The 20743-nt window shown below is 35.5% G+C and overlaps 1 protein-coding gene across 7 annotated transcripts in view; it reads left to right on the top strand.

The window, feature by feature from the left end:
• The window catches only part of LOC108972007 (neuronal membrane glycoprotein M6-a), a gene marked incomplete at its 3' end in the record, with an annotated part of 55027 nt that overhangs the window by 26552 nt on the left and 7732 nt on the right, over positions 1–20743 (top strand). Inside the window, 3 exon segments of one of the 7 annotated variants that reach the window (XM_018938422.1) lie at positions 9472–9560; positions 9628–9755; positions 10665–11102. In XM_018938422.1, the coding sequence (XP_018793967.1) occupies positions 10886–11102 (217 nt within the window). In that variant the 5' untranslated portion in view covers positions 9472–9560; positions 9628–9755; positions 10665–10885. 7 annotated transcript variants of the gene reach the window in all.

Below are 20743 nucleotides of genomic sequence, written 5' to 3'. Positions count from 1 at the left end.
ACACAAATACGGTGTGATGGCTTATGCACTTAGATTTGTGTGCCTGTGTGCATATTGTGGTTGAAAAGTGGGARAATTTGTGCATGGCTTAGCACTTTTCACTCCAACACATTTATATATGTATGTTGGTTGCACACACACGTGCATGCATTTAAACATTAATGTAATAACACATACAAGCGTAAGTTTTCACGACGTGTAAAGGATACGAAATGTGATAAGTTTTTGTCTGTGCATGCACACACATACACACAGATTTGTAGCCAAACAAGGCTTTTGCGCAAAAGTTTGTCGCCACAGGCAGCAAAAGGTGCTTTGACTGCATAGTTTTGACAACTTAATGCTTGCTAAGTTTCACTTCAGTTTTTATTTTGCTCATCTAAAGCACATCAATTTCATGTCGGTCATCTTGTGTTCAACTCAACCCAAAATTATGCTCAGCTAACGAGCTACTTCAAACAGTTTTGCGGTCATGCCACTAAAGTCATCATCGAATTTAATATTACGAGTATATGCCTCAATGAGTGCTTCACACTGCTCAGGCCTAAATTATGTTTGATTAGCTCTCATTTCGTATTCTACTGGGAATTTTGTTACACCAATCATTGTCAATTTTCATCACGTGCGTTTAGATGTTTTTTTTTTTGTTTTTTTAAAGGATATTGAAATCCCCCAATATAAATATATGGTACAAATTATTCTTATATTTACATAAATATATTGCTTGAAAAATTACTGTAAAATATTTTTTCTGTTTCCACATTAATCATTTGTTTCGGTAAAAATTATTAATTTAATTCTAAATTATTTTATACTTATTTCCATTGCTTCAAAAATTGTTGTAAAATTTTTTGTTTAATTTTTTTTCTGTTTCAACATGAAAATTTACTATTTCATTTTTTCAAAAGTTATGGCGTTAAGAAAACAGTACAAGCTTTGGTTCACATTCGTGTGGCAGTGTGGGCGTTTTGCGTCGACCGGAGCAAATGGTAGTTAGAAGTGAAGTGAAAGTAAAACTTCCCAGGTGCTGTTTTCCAAATAACTTTTAATCGATCTTACATAATGATGACGAGCGTTCGAATAATGGAAAATTATGTCCTCGTGTCTAATTAGGAGTTCGGGTGTATTTCGCATGCTTCAATCTGATGAGTTGTTGTCTATAGCATTACCCATTAATGGTTTCACCAGATTTTAGAAGCTCATAATACAGCACTCTCGTCTGTTCCCACTAAATAGTGAGCATTACCTTAACGTCATGGATATTTGGACTTGCTGTTCAGGTTTCACATATGTTTTTTTACGGTTMGTGTTGTCGTAATAGATCCATTTTTCATTAGCAGTCAAAGTTCGTTGCAAAAGCGACTTCTTTTTGTGCCGTTCAAGCAGTATTTCTGACAAACAAAATCGTATTTCAACGTCCCTCGGATCCAATTCATATGAAATCAGTTGAAATTGCTACTTGAGTGAAACCCAAAGATTCTGCGAACCCTTCTTGAAAACAATTTTTTCTACATCAGCCAACGAACTTTGCAGCTCAATTGTCAGTATTATATAGTAAATATCGTTGTGTTAATCGAATAAAGGTCCGCGGTAGTTTTGAAGCGATTTCGGCAAATGTCCATGCTAGCATATAAACGACAAACTAAAAATATGCAATTTAAACCACCTTTAAAGTAGAACAATATACCGCCAAGGAAGGCTTTCATTGTACTGAGTGCACAGTCAACTTAATTTAAAAACAATAACCTGAGTATACATTATCCCTTTTCTGTTAACCCTTTCTGTGGAACCAAAGCAACTTCAACAGCATGTTAACTTGTTAAATTTAAATTGCAAAGAAAAGGCGTATGCCYTACAAATCAGTGGCAACATTTTTGGGTCCAAAGGCATGCTAATAACATTACTAGGAAAAATTGTAAACCTTAAAACAAGACTAAATTAAATACACACAAAATATTCCACAAACATGACACACAGCAAACTCCCGGCAAAGAACATGACCTAAAGTCATTTTATAACATTATCATATATTTAATAGATAACATACACCTTGCCATTTAAGTGTTGCAAATAAAAGACCTTAAGAATATCATAAATTTCAATTAGAAACATATAAACATTTAATTGCGAAAGCATAGCTAAAGGATTGTGAGAAGGAGTCGAATCCTATCCTGGAGAGGCAAGCCGTGCTGGTACTTGAATTTGGGTGCGTGTATGTATACACACTTGGATGTATGCATGTGTTCTTAATGCCCACAACATTTTTATTTATATTTATTTACCAAGACTTTAGCGGTGTACGTGCGTTTATGCTAAATTGTGTGCTAATGTGTGCGTGCGTGTATTTACCAAATTATGTATTAATGTTAATGTGTACGGCTCTTCATACGAGTATGCCATATAAATGCACGTAAAATGATACGTTAACCTTTTTCGCTTTGTAACAAAGCATAACCGTAGGCGCTTAAACGTACCATTGAGCGATGAAACGATGAAACGTCAACAGCGCTAAACTTCTACACCTACAAAAACAAACAAGCAGCCTCTTTATACACCATTTCCAACCCTGAATTTCTTGAAAGAAATTTCTTCTATAAAGCAACACACAGCCTCAATGAACCTCTACCTCGCTCTCTCACCCACTAACTCCACCACAGCACATTAGATTTTTATATGTAWTACGTGTACGAAAGACAAACTCTATCCTTTGAGTTCTTACGTACCTTTGGGTTAATTGTGAGTCTGCAAATGATATGTACGAAAACTGCCGGACGAACCACCGAGCAGCCAACCACCTCGCTCCAGACAGGCACAACGTAATTATGCGTGCCAGCATGGTAGTCTGCTTGGAATACTCCAATCTTTGTGTCATATTGTAGGCTAAACCTTGACAATAACCTCAACTTGGTGAACAGTTGCAAACTATGGCACCCTCTGCACTCAGTCACTCAGCAATCGTAGCCATTTCAAATGAACTGTCATGCGGCATTCATATTCCGCTTTCACAAACAAGCCGTTGCAGTGAGTTAAAGTGTAGTAGTTCTGAGTCAAGTAAATGTTGCTTGGTGAGTCAGAAGTTGAGTTGTTGTAYGCTCAAAAAGTTTTCCACTCAACACCCGCATGAACAAACAAAAATATCTGTGCATATACAGACAAACACTTAAAACTTTTTCCGGCTTCAACAAGTTTGGTATGCAAGAAAACTTCAACTGACGTTGTGGCAAAATAGATACAACAGCAACAAAAAACAAGAAAAAAGGAAAAGAAACAATAGGCACATGAAGCAAGTTGGCATGCGATACGTCGACCGGATCACAAACTTACCGACAAACCGAATCAAAACGCAAATGCGAACGCAAGCCCAAGCGCKGTCTCGGGCTTGGTCTCAGCCTCAGTTGGTTCATTGTCGGCATGTYGGCGGCTTAACGCATCCACCTCAGCTTGTCAGTGTCAGCGCCGGCACGAACGCTTACGTCAGGCGGCTAGCAACTCGCATATCCTGTACGCCGCTTGCCTAATTGGATGTTGGGCTGCCATACAATTCGGCTGGCTTTCACTCGGTTTTTCTTTCAGTTGTTTGTTAGTGTGAGTGTGTATCTCATTTTTGTTTCTCAATTTCGTGTGACATTTCGGAAAATGTTTGCTGGCATGGTTGGTTTGCTGGTTGGCTGCTTGGCTGATTCTTTGGTTACTTTGACAGTGTAATGAAATTCCATTTTGTTGCGCAGCAGCTTGCTCGCCAGCCACATATGTACATACTTACATACATAAGTTTTCAGCAATTCAGACTCTTTCAAAGGTCGTCGAGAATGTTGAAGCAGAAAAAGTAGTAACAACTACGCACACGTGAGCCTATACCCACCCTTTCATATTTCGCAGGAAAAGAAAAAATAAATTAGTGTTAGAAATAGGTAAAACAAATTAAACAAAAAATGTAAGTAAGGGGGGGAAGGGCTAAGTTCGGCTGTAACCAAATAATATACACTCAAAACTTTATCACAAAAATTATTATTAAAAAATTTTAGGGAAAATTGTGAACCGGCAGTATAGAAATCATAATAATTGGTATATGTGGCAAGGATCACATATGGATCAATTTCTGGCATCAAGCCATATAATTTTAAATTAACATATCCATTAAAATATCTCACTTATTGAACGTTRTCTTCGGCACAAAGTGAAGTGGAAGCCCGAACATCGTCATATTGAAGCTGGAAAAAGATTTTAACTGATTTAACTAGCTTAAATCCCAGCGTTATCTCCATTAATTCATAGCTAGATCTACCTTGATCGCTAGTTTGACTTCGAGTAACCCCTAGCTTACAACGGACCGGCCCTCTCACCTCACCAAGTGAGATCCCTGATAGCATCGACTTCTTAACCTAACCTGACCCTTGGTTTGTCCTCGCGTAACCCCTATTTTGAGGGTATTCGACATCAAGATTAATCTAAATAGACTCGCTTAAGCCCTAGTTTGAACACAAAATAACCCCTAGCTTGACCTCACCCGACTTCAAGTTTGACGCTAAATTTTGCTAATTAATTATTTCGCAATCAAATTAAGCAACGTTTGCACACTTTTTGTTAGATTTACTAGCAAAATAGAACACTACCGCCAAGCGCCAACACACCTATGCATGCTTATTGCAAACAAAACAGAAGAGCAGAGCGATAAACTCACCTCATCAGCAAATTTAATTTTCCCACAAGAAAGTTTTTCTATTTTTTCATTTCTTTTATCTCCTTTGATTGCACGCTTTCCATCTGTTTACCACTGCTTTTATGTGGCTATACGGAGTTAATGTATACATTGCTGTTGTTGTTTCTGTTTGCTTATTGTTTTAGCAACAAATGTTGGCACTTTACCGCCACAGCTACTACGCATACATATTTATGGTCTAATGYTTAACTGCTGCCGTACACCCGCCCACCAAAAGTAATGAAAGGAAATTATTATTATCTTTTTTTGTGCTAGTTATAGTACTATTTTCTTTTCTTTGCTCTTATTTTCTTTTTTTTTCTTTCCTTATCTTTTCTTTTCTTTTCCACTCTCTTATCGCAACACTTATTTTTTTTTTTTTTTGTTTTTGCTCTACCTTCATAATTACAACTTTTATATCGACGACTCTATGGCGAAAAGTGGGGAGTTGTATGACGATGCGCGCTCTGCTAGGCTTCGTTGTACCTTCTACTACTCATTCATTCAGCAGCAGGAATTAATTTTTTGCTGTTCTTCCCTTCAGCAGCGAATATGGCGACAGCATCAAATATTTTCTATGCACACGCTAACGTCGCTATTACGACTGCCTGTGCCATTTCCGTCATAACCCGTTCGGCATAGAAACTATTTACTTCTATATACTTGTGCATAAGTGCACATATATTCCATGTATGAAATGTTCCCTGTATCGTTATGAATTGCAACCGTGGACGCAGCCGAGAATCATAGCACACTACGCGCCACAGCAATGCTTTGTCATTTTTGTCATCTTCACAAGCGGAAATGTCGGTGATAATTCTCTCAGCGCGACGGACGGATGCATGTCTCCACGCGCAGCGTCGGCAAAACGGCGGTATCATAGCACGACCACGACCGCCAGCACTATTTCCTTGTGAACCGCCTACTTCCTTTTATACTGCAAATTGTATCCTTTAATTGGTGCAGGTAGACGCGCTATAGAAGCCAGTCAGCCGTTGTCAGCATACCTTGGTTATGGTCGCTTTTGCTTTATAGATGTGGCCAAGCTGCTGCATCAGCATGAGAAAAAGCTACTTTGCGCGCTTTTATCCACCGCAATCAAGGTACAAAAACCCCGATTCATGTGATTATCAGCATTATCATTACCATTTGCGTCCACGGCATCTTCATCAGGTGCTTTCATAATTTCAGCGTTAAGTCATTTACATCACTCCAAAGGCCGACGACGATGAAGCTATGTAGGTAAAGAAGAAGAAACAGCGCAAAAAAGCGCTTAAAAGAAATATTTCACCATAGTTTCCGTGCAGTCAGCGAAAATATGGAGTGCACGGCATAAGAGTAAAGTGTGCAACAACAAAAAAGTCTGAATACTTTCCACGCAACTCACATACTTTTCGGGGTATTTAACTTTATGAAAATAGTTTTCTTCCGACGTTTCTTCTGTACGTGTGTTGTACGTGTCCCAGCTCGTTGCACATAACCACAGCAAGACGTAACAGCTATACATTTATATGTATACGGTACCTATAGTAGTTACACGCCACATACAAAGCATTGCTGCCGCCTGCCAGTACATGTGAACGGTGCCGCCACTTTATTGAAAACGCTCGCACAATATGGTTTTCATATGAGCATGAACGACTGGAAAATCAACAATTATAGTTTAGTTGAGTGTATGCGCACCACAAATTTTATTCATATAGGCTTACTGCGAAAAACTGTAGTTATTTTCATACATACCTATTTTACACAGTACATCACTAAAGTCTACCTCATTTAAATTCACTTGCCAATACTCAATTGCAGGCAGCATACATATTTTGAGCTACTTGTGCCTATCCACAAGCTTATATGTACTAACAACCAAGCGTTTTATAGACAGTTGAATGGTATTGACAGTGTGTGGAGGCATTGGAAGACGGCAGTTGCAGCAAACCATTGTAATTTTTTAAAGCCTGACTCTGCAGCAGCACTTTGTTTTGTTTCGCAGTTGGTCAAGCAGGTGTTCGAACGACCCAACCACCGCCTACCACCCAACAATCGTCAGCTGCGTCTCATACTGCCGCATTGCTGGAATTATCTTTAACCCATCTTTATTTTATTTGCTGTGCTGAGTTTGAAGTACTGTTTTATTTTCTGCTTTTTGCTAGTGAAGTGTGAATGCACTTAACGCTACAGAGTTTGAGTATGAATTGCTCTTCGATGAAAGTAAATAAAATCGTTGAGGAAATAGTGAAAAGCAATTATGAAAAATATTTCGTTTTAATTAAATTTTATATTTACTTAATTTTGCTCTTGCTCGCAGGTAAGAAAAGTTTTGAGATAATATGCTTTGGCACAACTAATGCTCTATTTATAACTGATAAGCATGATAGGATAAAAAGCACAACAATTATTTTACATTATTACATACATATGTATGTATATCTATATCAAGTCGCTTCTAAAGTTCGCAAAAGCGGTTACATTCTATACGACGAATACTCCAGCTCAAACTAAACTGAATCTCCATCTGGCATTATTAAGGGCAAGTAGTTCTCCATATTTCAAGTAAATTGGCTGATTAAAACTTGAGATATTCTGACAAGCGTATCGAAAAAAATTTTCTAGAAAAACGCATTTAAAATTTCGTTCACAGCTCAAATCGGTCCAGTTGGCATGACACTGAAACAGCTATAACTTTCGAAACAATTTTAATTTTGAAAAAGACCTTTTTGGAAGATATTTTTTGAATATCTAAGCTATAGAATTATGAACTGAAAACAACAATCAATTTTTTTCAGATTTCTAGAATAAAATAAGGGCGTTTTCGTGTGAATTAAAAATAATCCACTTTTTCATATTTCGATAGAGCAAACCTTTAAAAAAAATAAAATCATTTTTTAAGCTACAGACTTCTAAATAGGCTATCAAAATGCTTCCCAGCCAAATAATTTAACTTCTTGGGTAAAACTCACCTATTATTTAATGTCTAAGTTCAGTTTAAATTCAGGTGCGAGGCAATTTATCATCATTAATAAACTGTTGACAGCAGTTTTTTGTAAGCTAAAAGCCGTTAATAATAAATAATTTGTCCAAACCTTTATATGCAAACATAAATAATTGATGACGGCTGAATGAAATAAATTCAACAATATTCATATTTACGTAATTGAATATTTGAAAATGAAATTTTAAACTAATATATACCATATGTATTAATTTCAATGCATTAAGCATAAATATTAACACACGAATAAAAGTATTATAAAGGTATACATACCTACGAGCTTATATCCTAAAATATTAAAACAAGTTAAACGCAAATTAATCGTGCAAATGAATTTACTTTTATATATATAAAGACACTTATGCTTTAAGTAAGTCTAAATTAGTTGGATACCACAAACTGAATGATGGGAATAGAGTACCTGTAGAAAATATTCTCCATTAAGATCTATACACTTTTACATGCGTTTAAACCGATTATCGATGCATTTTTGCCAYTCTGATTGGGGTATCAAAAACGTTAACATCTTGAGTTGCCAGATAGAAAACTATTTAAGTTATTCATTTGGTGTAATGTTTTTAAAGGTGAACTCTATCGAAATGAAAAAAAATCGATTTTTGTAAACATTTCTCTATAGGGGTGGCACCTTAAATTTAAAAAATCGTAGACTGTCCGCCAACAAATTTAGATTGTCTATTATTTGTACATTTATTTTCAATTTCTTAAACATTTAATTGGCTATCGACGCTTAACCTAAGAACTTACGATGTGATCGGCAAAATTAACCTATTGACTTTAGGTGTTAACACATTGCAGAGAGTCAAGCAACGAGCAACAGATGAGTATGCAATGTTACGAACAAAAAGTAGAATTAAGAATAAAGAAACAAGTATCGAAAATAAACAAAACTAAAAAAACACAACGACAAATAGCGTGTAGCTGCTTTAATCAAGTCCAAGAAACCAGTTCGGAAGCAACAAGCGTCGAGCGTCATTTCAAATACCAACCGTTAACCAACTGCTGATCAGCTGGCTTATTTCGTTGACGTTGCTTTGTGGATACCTTTATTGGTTGTGGAGCAGAGAATGGGAGTGCTAAAGTAAGTGTGGAAAGCAATGCATAGAATGCTGGAAGTACATACATAAGCTTATGTATGTGTGAGTACTGAAACACTTGTCTACTTAACATCATTCAATGGAGTTACAAAGCAAATAGGTAAAGGTTTTTCAAGAGTATACACATATACATGTATATACATATATGTATGAATACATATGAACGTACGTATATATGTTCAAGTGCATGTACTGTATCGTGTATTGACTTATTGAAGCGCTAATTTGCTGTTTTTCAATTACAGTAGGTAGATATCAGTCGCAGCCAACAAACAATGAACTCCACGCTGCAGTGAAGAGCGCACAAGAGTACTGCAGAGCGCCAGTGAGTTGGGTACTGAATAGGGTCTATAGTAGTAAGCTTTGTATAGGAAAACCGGCTACAAATGTGCAGTCAATACATACACATATATACTTACATACATATACAATAATGAAATTGCTACGTGCGAGTGTGGGCACGTAGGGACGCTACTTGCTGTTAAAAAAAAAGTATTAAGTAGCAATAAAAAATGAATAAAATGAAATAATGATCAACTAATGCCGGTCGTTTCATTTCGCTTCGTTTCGCTTTTGAACATATAGAGCCCAGTACTGGCGAATCAGTTCGAAAGTGAATCGCAAACGAATCGAAAGCAACAAGTCGCTGTTGTCGCAGTCACAAACGCTTTCGTTGTTGGTTTATTTAGCAGAAATAAGTTCATTGTTGCCGTTGCTGTTTGTGCGCTTGTCAACGTAAACTTCGTCCAAATAAAACGTAATGCTGTCAATGTGTGTTTATATCGTCAGTTATAAATTTTCATTATTTTTTTCTGCAAATTCAGGTTGGAATGAGGGTACTTTAGTCGGTCACAATGTGTAGCTTTGGCGGTTCATTGTGATCTAGAGACGTGCAAAACCACATATGTATATGTATATATAATTTACAATGTCAAGAAAAAGTACAAATGTAGTAAGTTTTTTCCATCTGTTTTKTAATTAGTAATGAAACGGGACGTATAACTAAATAATATATTGAAGTGTGATTCGATTAAGCTTCTATGATTCATAAAAATAAACGGTAAATACGATACAATGTAAAAAGGGGAGATCAAAMATTGCATGTGAAATAAAAATATGTGTGAAAAAATGTGTAAAATAAAAAATAAATAGAAACATAAGCATACATTTTTATGAATTTTGCGAAATAAAAATTTTTTTATTGCAAATTAATTAAAAATAAAAGTAAAATAGATGTAAATTTAACGCTGCCGCCAAAAAGCATAAAATAGCTTTCAGTAAAAATTAAAAATAATAAAAAATATAAATAATGGAAAAAAGAGAAAAATCAATTCACTATTAGAAGAGAAAAAAATCATATAAATTAAATTTTAAAAAATATGATAGAAATTAATACTAAATGATAAAAATAGTCAAAAATATAAAGAATTTAATAAAAAAATTAAGTAAATAGTGAAGTAGAAAAAAATTTGTTATTTTTATATTTTCCAAATCCAACACGTCYACCAATGTTTTTCTGGATCCTTTAACTACTTAGAAGCACAACACATAAAATATTTTGCATTTACATATATGAAGCCAACTACAACATTTTGTCAAAAATTAAAAATTTCACTTAAGAATGGGGAAGGACACAATAAACCTAAGGTCACGGTGCATTCCTCATTAATTAATCTAAGAATAGGCAAATATTGTACAGTATTTGAAAAAAGTGCACAATTCCAAACTAAGTTTCAGCAAAATTTTTCACTGATATGAAGCCAACTACAACATTCTGTCAAAAATTAAGGATTTCACTTAAAACTATATTTTAGAAAAATCGATTGATTAACAAACATCAATATTTTTCCTGTCGTTTTAGCAACGTTTAGTGTCACAAAATTAAAGAAAACGTAACCAAGCGAAATAAATATATTTAATTAACGACGGAAATTTAAAAATACCAAATTTCCGAAAAATCAGCATAGAAGTATTATAACAACGACTGAGTTTAGGATACACATACATAAGCATACCAAAGAATTAAGCCTATATCTTGTCACTACGCTAACACTAAACTAACCACATATAAATTTATGCRTCATGCCTTCACCGACAAAGTCTCTAAACCAACGCGATCGCATACGTGATCCTCGTGAARATATCCTGCTCGAAACAAATTTCGAAGATGATGGCATATTAACACGTGCTTACAACAACAATCCATACAATGGTGGCACAGCAATACACAATCGTCGACGCAGCACCTATCGTTCAGATCACTCTTTGGATCGCTATACTGAACGTGGTGGCGATGAAGGTAAATCTAAATGGCGGCTTCTCACATATGTAAGCATAGTTGTGCACTGATTTYTAGTGTTAAATTGTTGCTAAAATTATAGTAATATACGCCGCTTAAACTAGCTACTGGCACAAAAACCAATGTCTTTGCATATGTTTAAGCAGTTCTATTTCTTTGTTGCCAATTGCGTAATTTGAAAGCCATGTAATTTAGACGTTTGTAATAGGACACTTGCAGTTAGTGTTAAATGCTCAAATTAWACGCTTTACGTCGTCACACTTTTTATGCTTCTATTGTTGTTGGCATAACTTCGCCCTTCTTTTGACACACTTTATTACATCATTGCTAGATGGCTAGTATTTCAGTGCGTGTGTATGATTTTATATTTAATTTTCTTATAATTTGACGCCTTGTGCTGAGATTATTAGGTTAATACTCTTTTGTTATTGTTGTACAATCGCTTATTTTCTTTTAATTTTGGTAARAAAAGGCACTTCACAATACTTGTTTTGTATTTTTTTGTAATTAACCCACAATTAATCTTTTCCCAGTCTTTTCACTCTCTATCATGTTGTACTYAATAATCGTTTTACCTTCACTTTACTGTTTACTTTATTCAATACTCACTGTATTTCATTGTTTCATTATCTAATATTTTCCCACTCTTATTATCTCTCTGTTATCACACAACCCATTTGCCAACAAACGGCAAACCCGCCGTTCTCTATCTTATCATCGCACTCCACACAATCACAAGCATAGCAATAAATTTCGTAATATTTTCTTTACTCTCCCCCAAAATGGAAAACTGTTTTAGTTCGTAAGGTTTCGTACCCCCAAACCCATATACTACATATACATATATTTTTTTTTACATACCTATATATATATAAACGTATATTGAATGTATGTATAATTAGCACGTTGCAAACTTTCCTCGATGCGCATCACATCAATTTTGTGCTCGTCTGATCCAATACTCATACTGAGTCACTCACAAGCAACTCCCCAGCTTACTGAAATGAGTCTCCAGCTTTTGTTGAGGTGTCTTAGAGCACAAGCTAGTCGACGCCAACAGCTGCTGTGTCCAGTGTATGGCCTTTGATATGAGCACGCATTAATCCAATTTGTTTTGCTACAATAATTATTTTATTTACACCGTGAAAAACGAAAAATTTCTGTGAATTTGACTATATGATTCATCGAAAGTGTATATCTGTAATTAGGTGTGCATATTAGTCAGCAGMAAAAAAATTTCAGATAAAAACGTTGAATGGAATTAATTTAAGCGCAACGAGTTGGTGGTCAATGATGTCATTTGGACTAACATTATTCATTGCTATTATTTTTGTTTTCATAGTGAATTTTCATATTTTTTTACTAAGACYACTGATATTAATTACTATAAGCTTAAATGCCACCATAAACTCGAAACCACATACCCTCAGATTTCATTTGGAAGAGACGGTTTCAGATCACAATAAAAGAGACTGAAAGGCGCAAGAGCATCGCCAAAAGWATAATCTGTCTGACAAGTACAAAAATACGGAACCTTCTAAAAACGGTATGGTACAATAAAATTTTCAAAAGAACTGGCAGACGGAGCAATGGAGACGAAATGCCTTAAGTACATGCAGRATCTTCAAGATCATGTGCAAGTGAACCGTAGGAAAACGCCCATACTTTTTACCCACACGGTCTYGAAAGGACTGCCGGATGGTTGTTGATCTCAGGCATGAGAAAAATGCTGGAACACCTCCTATGGCTCTGTTTAGCATTACCTAGAACTCTTCTTAAATATGTAGAACCTGCGCAGCTCAAATGACTAGCAAGGTAAACAAGTCGCTTTTAAGTTCGCAAAAAGCTTGTCGTTCTATATGACGGATACTTTACCTCTAATTAAACAGAACCTCCACAGGAATTACTAAGGATCAGTAGGTCTATGTGTGGCGTGACAGCCGGACAGTATAACCTAACCTAAAAACAAAACTTTAAAGTCCAATATTTTGACATAAGGTAAATTTATTATTAAGCTTAAAATACGCGCGTGATGCTACGCGTCCTTGAGCATAAGCTGTTTCACAGTTCAATTGCAACTTCAATTTCTTTCAGTGCACTTTTCATTACAAATATGTTATCTCTGCCTGTAGAAATCACTTTAGCAGTTGTTTTGTGCTCAATTCTAATGTGAAACTTTATTAGCAGACAACAGTAGTTGTAGTAGTCAATGAAATCACCCACAATTAGTCTTCACAATTGCCGACATTAGTTAACTTATAATTGCTTAAGTTGGTCCATTGTTGAACTTAAGGGTCAATTATGTCATGTTTGTCAGTATGGTTGAATTACATTGAAAACAAATATTTTGTCCACACAGATCCATACATAAGGCCACTTGTACGTGTTTATGTTTCCAGTACACTCTCAGGCAAAAGTGCAAAGTTGAAGACACCACTTAGRCTTTTGCATAAGCACCGGGTTAAATAATATACAAATGTATATGGTATATGTAGTTGTATATAATTAAAGTTGGCAAAATTTGGATTTAAGCAACACAAAGTGCAGTTAACTGCGCGTACTTAAGTGATGTATAGACAGCTGTACATATAAATCAGTTAGTATAATTGTGGTCCTTGTTATTATTGCTTAAGTGCTCTCGCGTGTATCATAGAGCTGTCTATATTTTGACTAATTATTTTGGTAGCTTAATATATTGCTTTAAATTGCTGCTTTTAGTGCCTTATATAGTTTAATGCGGATTTGCTAAACAGTAAAAGCACACAAATATTTCAATAATGATTTGGTAGCGCTATATTCGCCAGCTTTTTTGAGTAGTTTAATTTCTTTCTTCGAATTTGTAATTAATATTCAAGTAAATTTCACCGTATACATATATAAATGAAATCATTTAAAATAACATATTATAATTTATTGGAGCCTTAAATACTGGCACAACTATGTGAAAACCTAAAAAAAGCGATGTTAGRAAAGACCACACTTGCAAGGAAGCTCGAGAGCGGCCAACGAGCGACGCTCATCAGCAGTCTACTCTAAGCATGGTATTCAATGCCCTTCGCTGGAAAATTCATGGCCGTGAAAGTTGCTTTCAGACTGTGAGAAACATTCGCTCGCGTAAGATTGMAAAAGAACAAGTGAGTTATATTCCCTCAGTAAGGTCTCTCACCAATTGTGAGCTTCTCCAGCTGCAGAACTGTATGATAGAAGACGATATGGAAACATCTCAATACTTCCTTCTGATTGTTCCTCGTTTGCGACTCGAACATTTTAGAGCATTTTTAGAGATGGGAATAGCGATTAAAAACCTGAGCAAATTTTTGTTGTAGTACAAGTGCGTTCACTGGATCAACCAGCAAGCCTAACCTAACCTCACCAACCTCGATATTTATGGTTGTTTTTCCCAGTAATCGGTCAAACAAATTCGCAATTTGAAAGGTGCAGTTTTGAAAAAAAAACGTATTTAAAAACAAGCTGATTTTAGAAGGTTGTAACCCGAAAACCATTTGAGACACCGATTTAAAATTTTAATACGTTATTTTTAACTTAATTACGACATTATTCATTTAAAAGTGAGTGAAATTAAATTAATTTATCATCCGCAAAACCACAAAGCATTTCATCGTACACCACAACTCAATTAAGCATTAATCTTAAATGCAATTACCTCTGTATATATATGAATGTATATGTAAAAGAAAAAGTCCCATTTGCAATATATAATTATACACAATCGAAGTAAATGCGTGGAAAAAGTGAAAACAGTGATTTAATTTAAAGAATGGACAATTTAAGATGCAAACCGCAAATAATTCCCCAAGCAAACATTAAAAACGCCTGCAACATTCCGCGCAAACTAAGAAAGTAAACAACAACAAAAGCGCTGTGTACTTAGAGCAAACAAACAGAAACACCGACGCACAGATAAACCAGCAAACGAACAAAACGGTGAAAGCACACAATTAAGCTTCAATAGCGATTGCAAATAACAATAGCAACAACACTAAGCAGGGCTACCATCAAAARCACTCAGCGCCATAAACACCGTCATGCTCCAACTAAATGATATCTYTCTACTGATATTTTCAATACGACGATGCTTATTATTTATACGCTCGCCTGGTGACGAAGGACGAGGGCAACAGCACAGCACGATTACGATTCTTCTATTTTTCATGCCCAAAGTGTGATTACCGTGCGCACTGTTAGACGAAGACTAGCAATTTCGCCCATTTGTCTGACTGCCTGTCTGCCTGTCCGACATTGCAGAACTGCAAAACGAGTTCGTACACAATTGATTTCCTTCCGTTTTGTGACACGTAGTAATGTACATGTGTGCGGGGAATACTTAAGTAAGCGCTGATGGTGGAGTGGAAGTACGAGCTTACACCTCCTTATATACGCAGTACGTCGAAAGGAAAAAATGTTGTGATAAGAGGTTGGTAGACAGACATTGAAGCAAATGGTGAAATTAACAAACAACAAAACAAAASAAATATTGAGTAAGCTGGCAGATAAACAAAAACAGTTATATATACATATGTTTTTATAAATAATTGGTCAGTACTCAAGGCAGGAAGTACAAATCGGAAATACTTAGGTACTATCTTTTTTTAAATCAAAAGCGCTTTTTTAATCGAAATATTGCAGAATATTTACTAAATACTTAATTTAATTGAATAATGGATCTTTAAGATATGAAGAATTCATTAGTAAGTATCATATTTACAATTTGTTGAAGAAATTCATAGTTTTTTGGTTACATATCTCCCATATCTCAACATAGAGCGACCGTGAACATTTTCAAAATCAGTAATGTAAATGTTGTTTTTTTTTCTGTCGAAAATCATTATACAAAAGTAGTATTTGCTATGCAATATCGTCAAAAATATTAAATCGGTCTTTAGTCATTACCAACAGCCTCGTTTGAAGAATTATTCTTTAAAATTGAAATTCTTCTTCATCCACACTTCTTCCTCACAGGGAACACCGCTGTAATGTAACATGTTTAAACACCAATACTTGCAWATTCAAGGTGTTAAATTGCACACAAATCCGATGCAACAAACACCTGCTGTCGCGCTGCCCTGCAATTACTTGAGTAACAATAGCCAAGCYGACATTCGTGCTTTATGCTGCCATTTAAACTCTGCTGCTCCCACTTGTGTTTGAAACATGCAGATGAATGCGAACTTATATATGTACATATATGTATATATACATACACATGTTAGTGTAAGCCGTCAATGTTGTTTTTGTTGGCCCGTGCAGCGCTGCTGCCATTAACATAGATTACCATTACCGACTCTATTTTACAAGTAAGCCAGCAGGGCAGCATAGAGTCTTTTRGCGAATCGACTTGCAAATATCATTATTTTAAGATTATTGGCAAAAGTCCTTTACGCAAAGCATATTTAGACATATGGCCATCGAAATAGATACACAGCGTTGAATAATTGAATAATTTGTTTTYGGAGCTATTTAATTAATTTAAAATCAAATATTTATTTCGAATTTATRGTTTCTATTAGACCATATTTCATGCACAACTAATTATATGTGTTGTTATTGTTGCAGCTGCAAAAAACATTCCAGCAGAAATTTCGAGGAATAGTGCCGAGCTGACAATAAAAACACGAACCCATTCCGGCTACTTAGATCCGACTGTCGAGAAATGGATTTGTTTACCTCGCTGTTGTTTTCTGATTCAGGAAAGTTCCTAGCGGCTAACCTTCCTAATGACATGAATGACATTTTCATAAAGATATTTTATAGTCTCGACTTCCATGAATTCACCTACACTGCTGTGACAATAATATTTGTTTGATGCTAAACGTTATGAAGAATACGTAAGACTCTTCCGAACACTTCAGGAATAATGTCTGCTCATGGATAGTTTTTTCTCTATCTGTGTACTTAATCAGACATTCGGCCATCAACTATGTGTCAAATTTGAGCATTTTGGAATATGTTTATTAAAAGAACCAAAACTCCTAAAAGTACGCTAGTTTTGATCAAAGGCTTCAGAAATCATCTTTCTCACAGTTTTTCCGACAGTTCAAGTGCTTGTTCTAAAAGCTGCTAGCAGTAATAAAATTGGTATATATACAATAAAGAGTTAGCGCATTTCTCTTTCAATGACGATATACTTATTCATACAAAGCCAAGTAGTGTGTGTTTGTGTTCTATGGCCGTTAGCCATCTATTCAAATATACACAAATACCGGGTATTCAAACAAACCATTGTTGGTTTGGACCCCTCCACCTCCTCAATATTGTCGCACTAACGACAACCAGAAACAGACAAACCATGGTAAATAACCACCATCGTGACAGCATCATGATCAAAAGTAATAGCTGTGGCAGCTGGAGTAATATCAGCATAAGGCCATCAACAACCGAGCATCGATGCTGGCGGCCGATTGTGGCTGCACCCCAAACGTGGCAGTCGGCAAATGCACCACTTAACTATATGTAAACAAAGTTAAAGTCGACTTTAGATTGGGTAGCAGCAGGAATGTGTGTTGCAGATGYGACTGCCACTCATGGTACGCTGATCGCCTGGATAATAAACTAAAATAAACGAAAACATTTGCGCCACAAGCAAGGAACTTATTTTTTTGTATGTGGCATATTTTAATGCGTCAAGATGTTAAATGGTAGTGCAATTAACTTTTTTTTCACAAACGGTAAAAAACCATAAACTGACTGAATTTGACGTTTTATGCATTYCACCAATATTTACAGCACTTCATCAGTTACAGCACAGTTTTGTCTGCACACCCACCAAACTCCAAGCAATGATAATGACTCTGTTAATTGTCCATACAAAAAACTGTGTTCATCTGTCATTATTTGTTTATTTTTGCATATGTGTGCATTCGCCTGTTATTCACTTATTGGTGTGTTTGTATGTGTGTATCCTTTTCGCCAATTCGCAATAAATTATGTCCATCAGCAATGTTCATTTCGCGCACAATATTTTACAATTAATTACATTTTATTTGTATATTACAATGCCATCAGTCGCTTGGAAGCTTTATTTTTCACACATTTAAATCGCATAGCTGATAATATTCATTTTTGCAAAGCCTTTTGTGCCCGATTATTTACGGATAAAATTCCCATTATTTTAAAGGTAATGAAGTAGATTAATACAACGTTTGTCTCGAATTAAGAAGAGTTAATTCATTCAATTGAAATTGTTGGTATGAGAAAAATTAATATGCATTAATAACTAAGATAAATTGTGTAAATTTTCACAATTTTAATATCAGAATCATATTTTTAATTTAAAAATKTTCACGATAAATGCTAACCCTCTCACAATTCCCAGCATAAAATTGACACAAGCTTTTGGGTCGCTCCCTAAATAATTTAGYGTTTTTATTGCAATTTAAGCACAATTTAACTATTGTAAAACATATTATAATATTTTAGCCTAGATGTCACTAACATTACTACCTTATAGAAAAAAAATTTTCCGATTAGAAAAACACGCGAAGTATACATTATATATTCTGCAGTTTGGTCCAAAACCTTTTGCCAACTTCCATAATAGAAAATATATACAATTTTCGATCCTTGCGGACAAAAAGTAGTCAAAATGGATTTTCACATTCTCATTTGAGGTAAAGGTTCTCCCAACTAAAAATCTTTGCAGAGCCCAGAACAAATACTAGTCAGAAGGCTCTTAGTGTGGAGAATATGATGRGTGTGGTAGCACATACCATTCAAGCTGCAACAATTTTCGGCGAGTTAACAAACTTGTGAGGTCTCGCTTTATCCTGRTGGAATACTACACTATTTCTATTGACCAATTCTGATCTCTTCTATTTGAGTGCATAACTCAATTTGTCCATCTGATCACAATWCACTTCAGAATTAATCGTGATACGTGTATTTTCGGCCAAATCTCAAAATACACGATTACTTTTAAATGCCAACAAACAGACAGAATTATCTTTTCTTGGTGACTATCGGCCTTCGAAGTAGCTTTAGCTGGTTCATCCTGTTTCGTCGCCAGTAACTATGCACTACAAAAAATTTATAATTTCTTTGACGTCGCTAATACGACGAATAAAATTACGTTCTGTAAGAACACTAGGATCCCATATGTCAAGCTTTGAAATTAATCCTTGACATCCCGTGTTCTCGTGAACGCTGAGTTAGATAAATTTAGTTTTTCAGCAGCCTCTCGAGTTGTTACACGGCGACTGCATTAACCAACGACTTTATTTTATTCACAGCGGTTTCAGGTGAACTACCGTAACGTAGTGTATCCTAAATATCGAGATTGCCGGAACGAAATTTCGCAAACCAATTTTTCCGTTAGCGCTTCACCGTACACATCTTATAACCCTTGAAACAGTARGATATGGGGAAAAAGTTATTTAAAATCCCTCAGAAATATTCCATGCTATAAAATTATGACAGCAAATAAWAACTTTACGTGTTTGAAAGGTTATACATTATATAATATTAATGAATTTTTATAAAAAAGTAAGTGTAGTCTCATATTCACACGCAGCACTGCCTTAAATTTATCATATTCAAGGTTTGTTTTCACCAAACACTCATAATTTCAGCCAAACATGTTACATTACAATGATTAAGTATGTATAATGATTCTGTCATTTACGCAAAAAAATATGTACTTTTTGATTGACGTGTTTGTCCCGAGAGCATACCAGGGGCCGTATCCACATTAGCTAACTTCATGTTTTATGTATTTTTCACTTTCTATTTTTAATTTGCTCCACAATTGAGTCAAAGGGGCCCAACATCAAAGCAATACAATATAATCTCGTACAACAGATGGCTTGCTTTTGAGAACACAATACTTATTGTGGCGTTTTCAAATGTTGCCATTTTCTGAAATTTAAGCCAATTTCATATACACATAAACATATATGCAAATTTCAGCTTTTCATATACATGCACATATACATGTATGTATGTATGCCCATACAGATGGTGTGTACATAGTAATTTTCGTAAGCACACGTTTGCCTTTACCTTACGCACACCAATAATGGATGTACGCCATCAGGCTGCAGTGCAACCCATTCGGTGAGCAATCAATCTAGTCTGACAAATCTTGATGCWTGCAAAAGTTAAACGGAGAGAGCATATGTAAGAGAATTGGCTTGGCATACAAAAAGGATTCACAAGCATCCTTTATTATATGTGTATACACGGTATATGCTTTTATGAAAACGCTTACGAAGGCAAAACTCATTCGACTATATGTGGGTATGGTAAAAGGTATATATGTATGCACATAGTTTGGTTAAAAAATGCACAAACTACATAACAACCCAGTAAAATTGGTACAAAAAGCTTTTGACTCCAACTATGTCGTTAAGAAAGCGTTACGCTACAGATCTTATAATACAATTTCATTTTGTTTTGCCCCAACAAAAAACAAGAAAAAAACTTAGCTTCGACTACACCGAAATTATAATACCCATCACAAGTCTATTTTTTATTTATGTGTTTGAACGGTGCTCAGGTGACTATCGCAACGCGATATCGTGTAGTTTAACAGTCGCAACTTGATTTCGCGGGAAGCTGGTTGCCACTTGGCGCTATAAAAGAAACGCAGCCACCGTGCCTGGCCAGTGCTTAGTTGACTCTGGCGC

Source organism: Bactrocera latifrons, unplaced genomic scaffold, assembly GCF_001853355.1.
Source record: "Bactrocera latifrons isolate USDA-ARS-PBARC rearing strain unplaced genomic scaffold, ASM185335v1 scaffold_37, whole genome shotgun sequence".
NCBI classification, from domain to species: domain Eukaryota; kingdom Metazoa; phylum Arthropoda; class Insecta; order Diptera; family Tephritidae; genus Bactrocera; species Bactrocera latifrons.
Note: the sequence above shows the minus strand (reverse complement) of the source record. Positions and strands in the feature narration are given on the sequence as shown.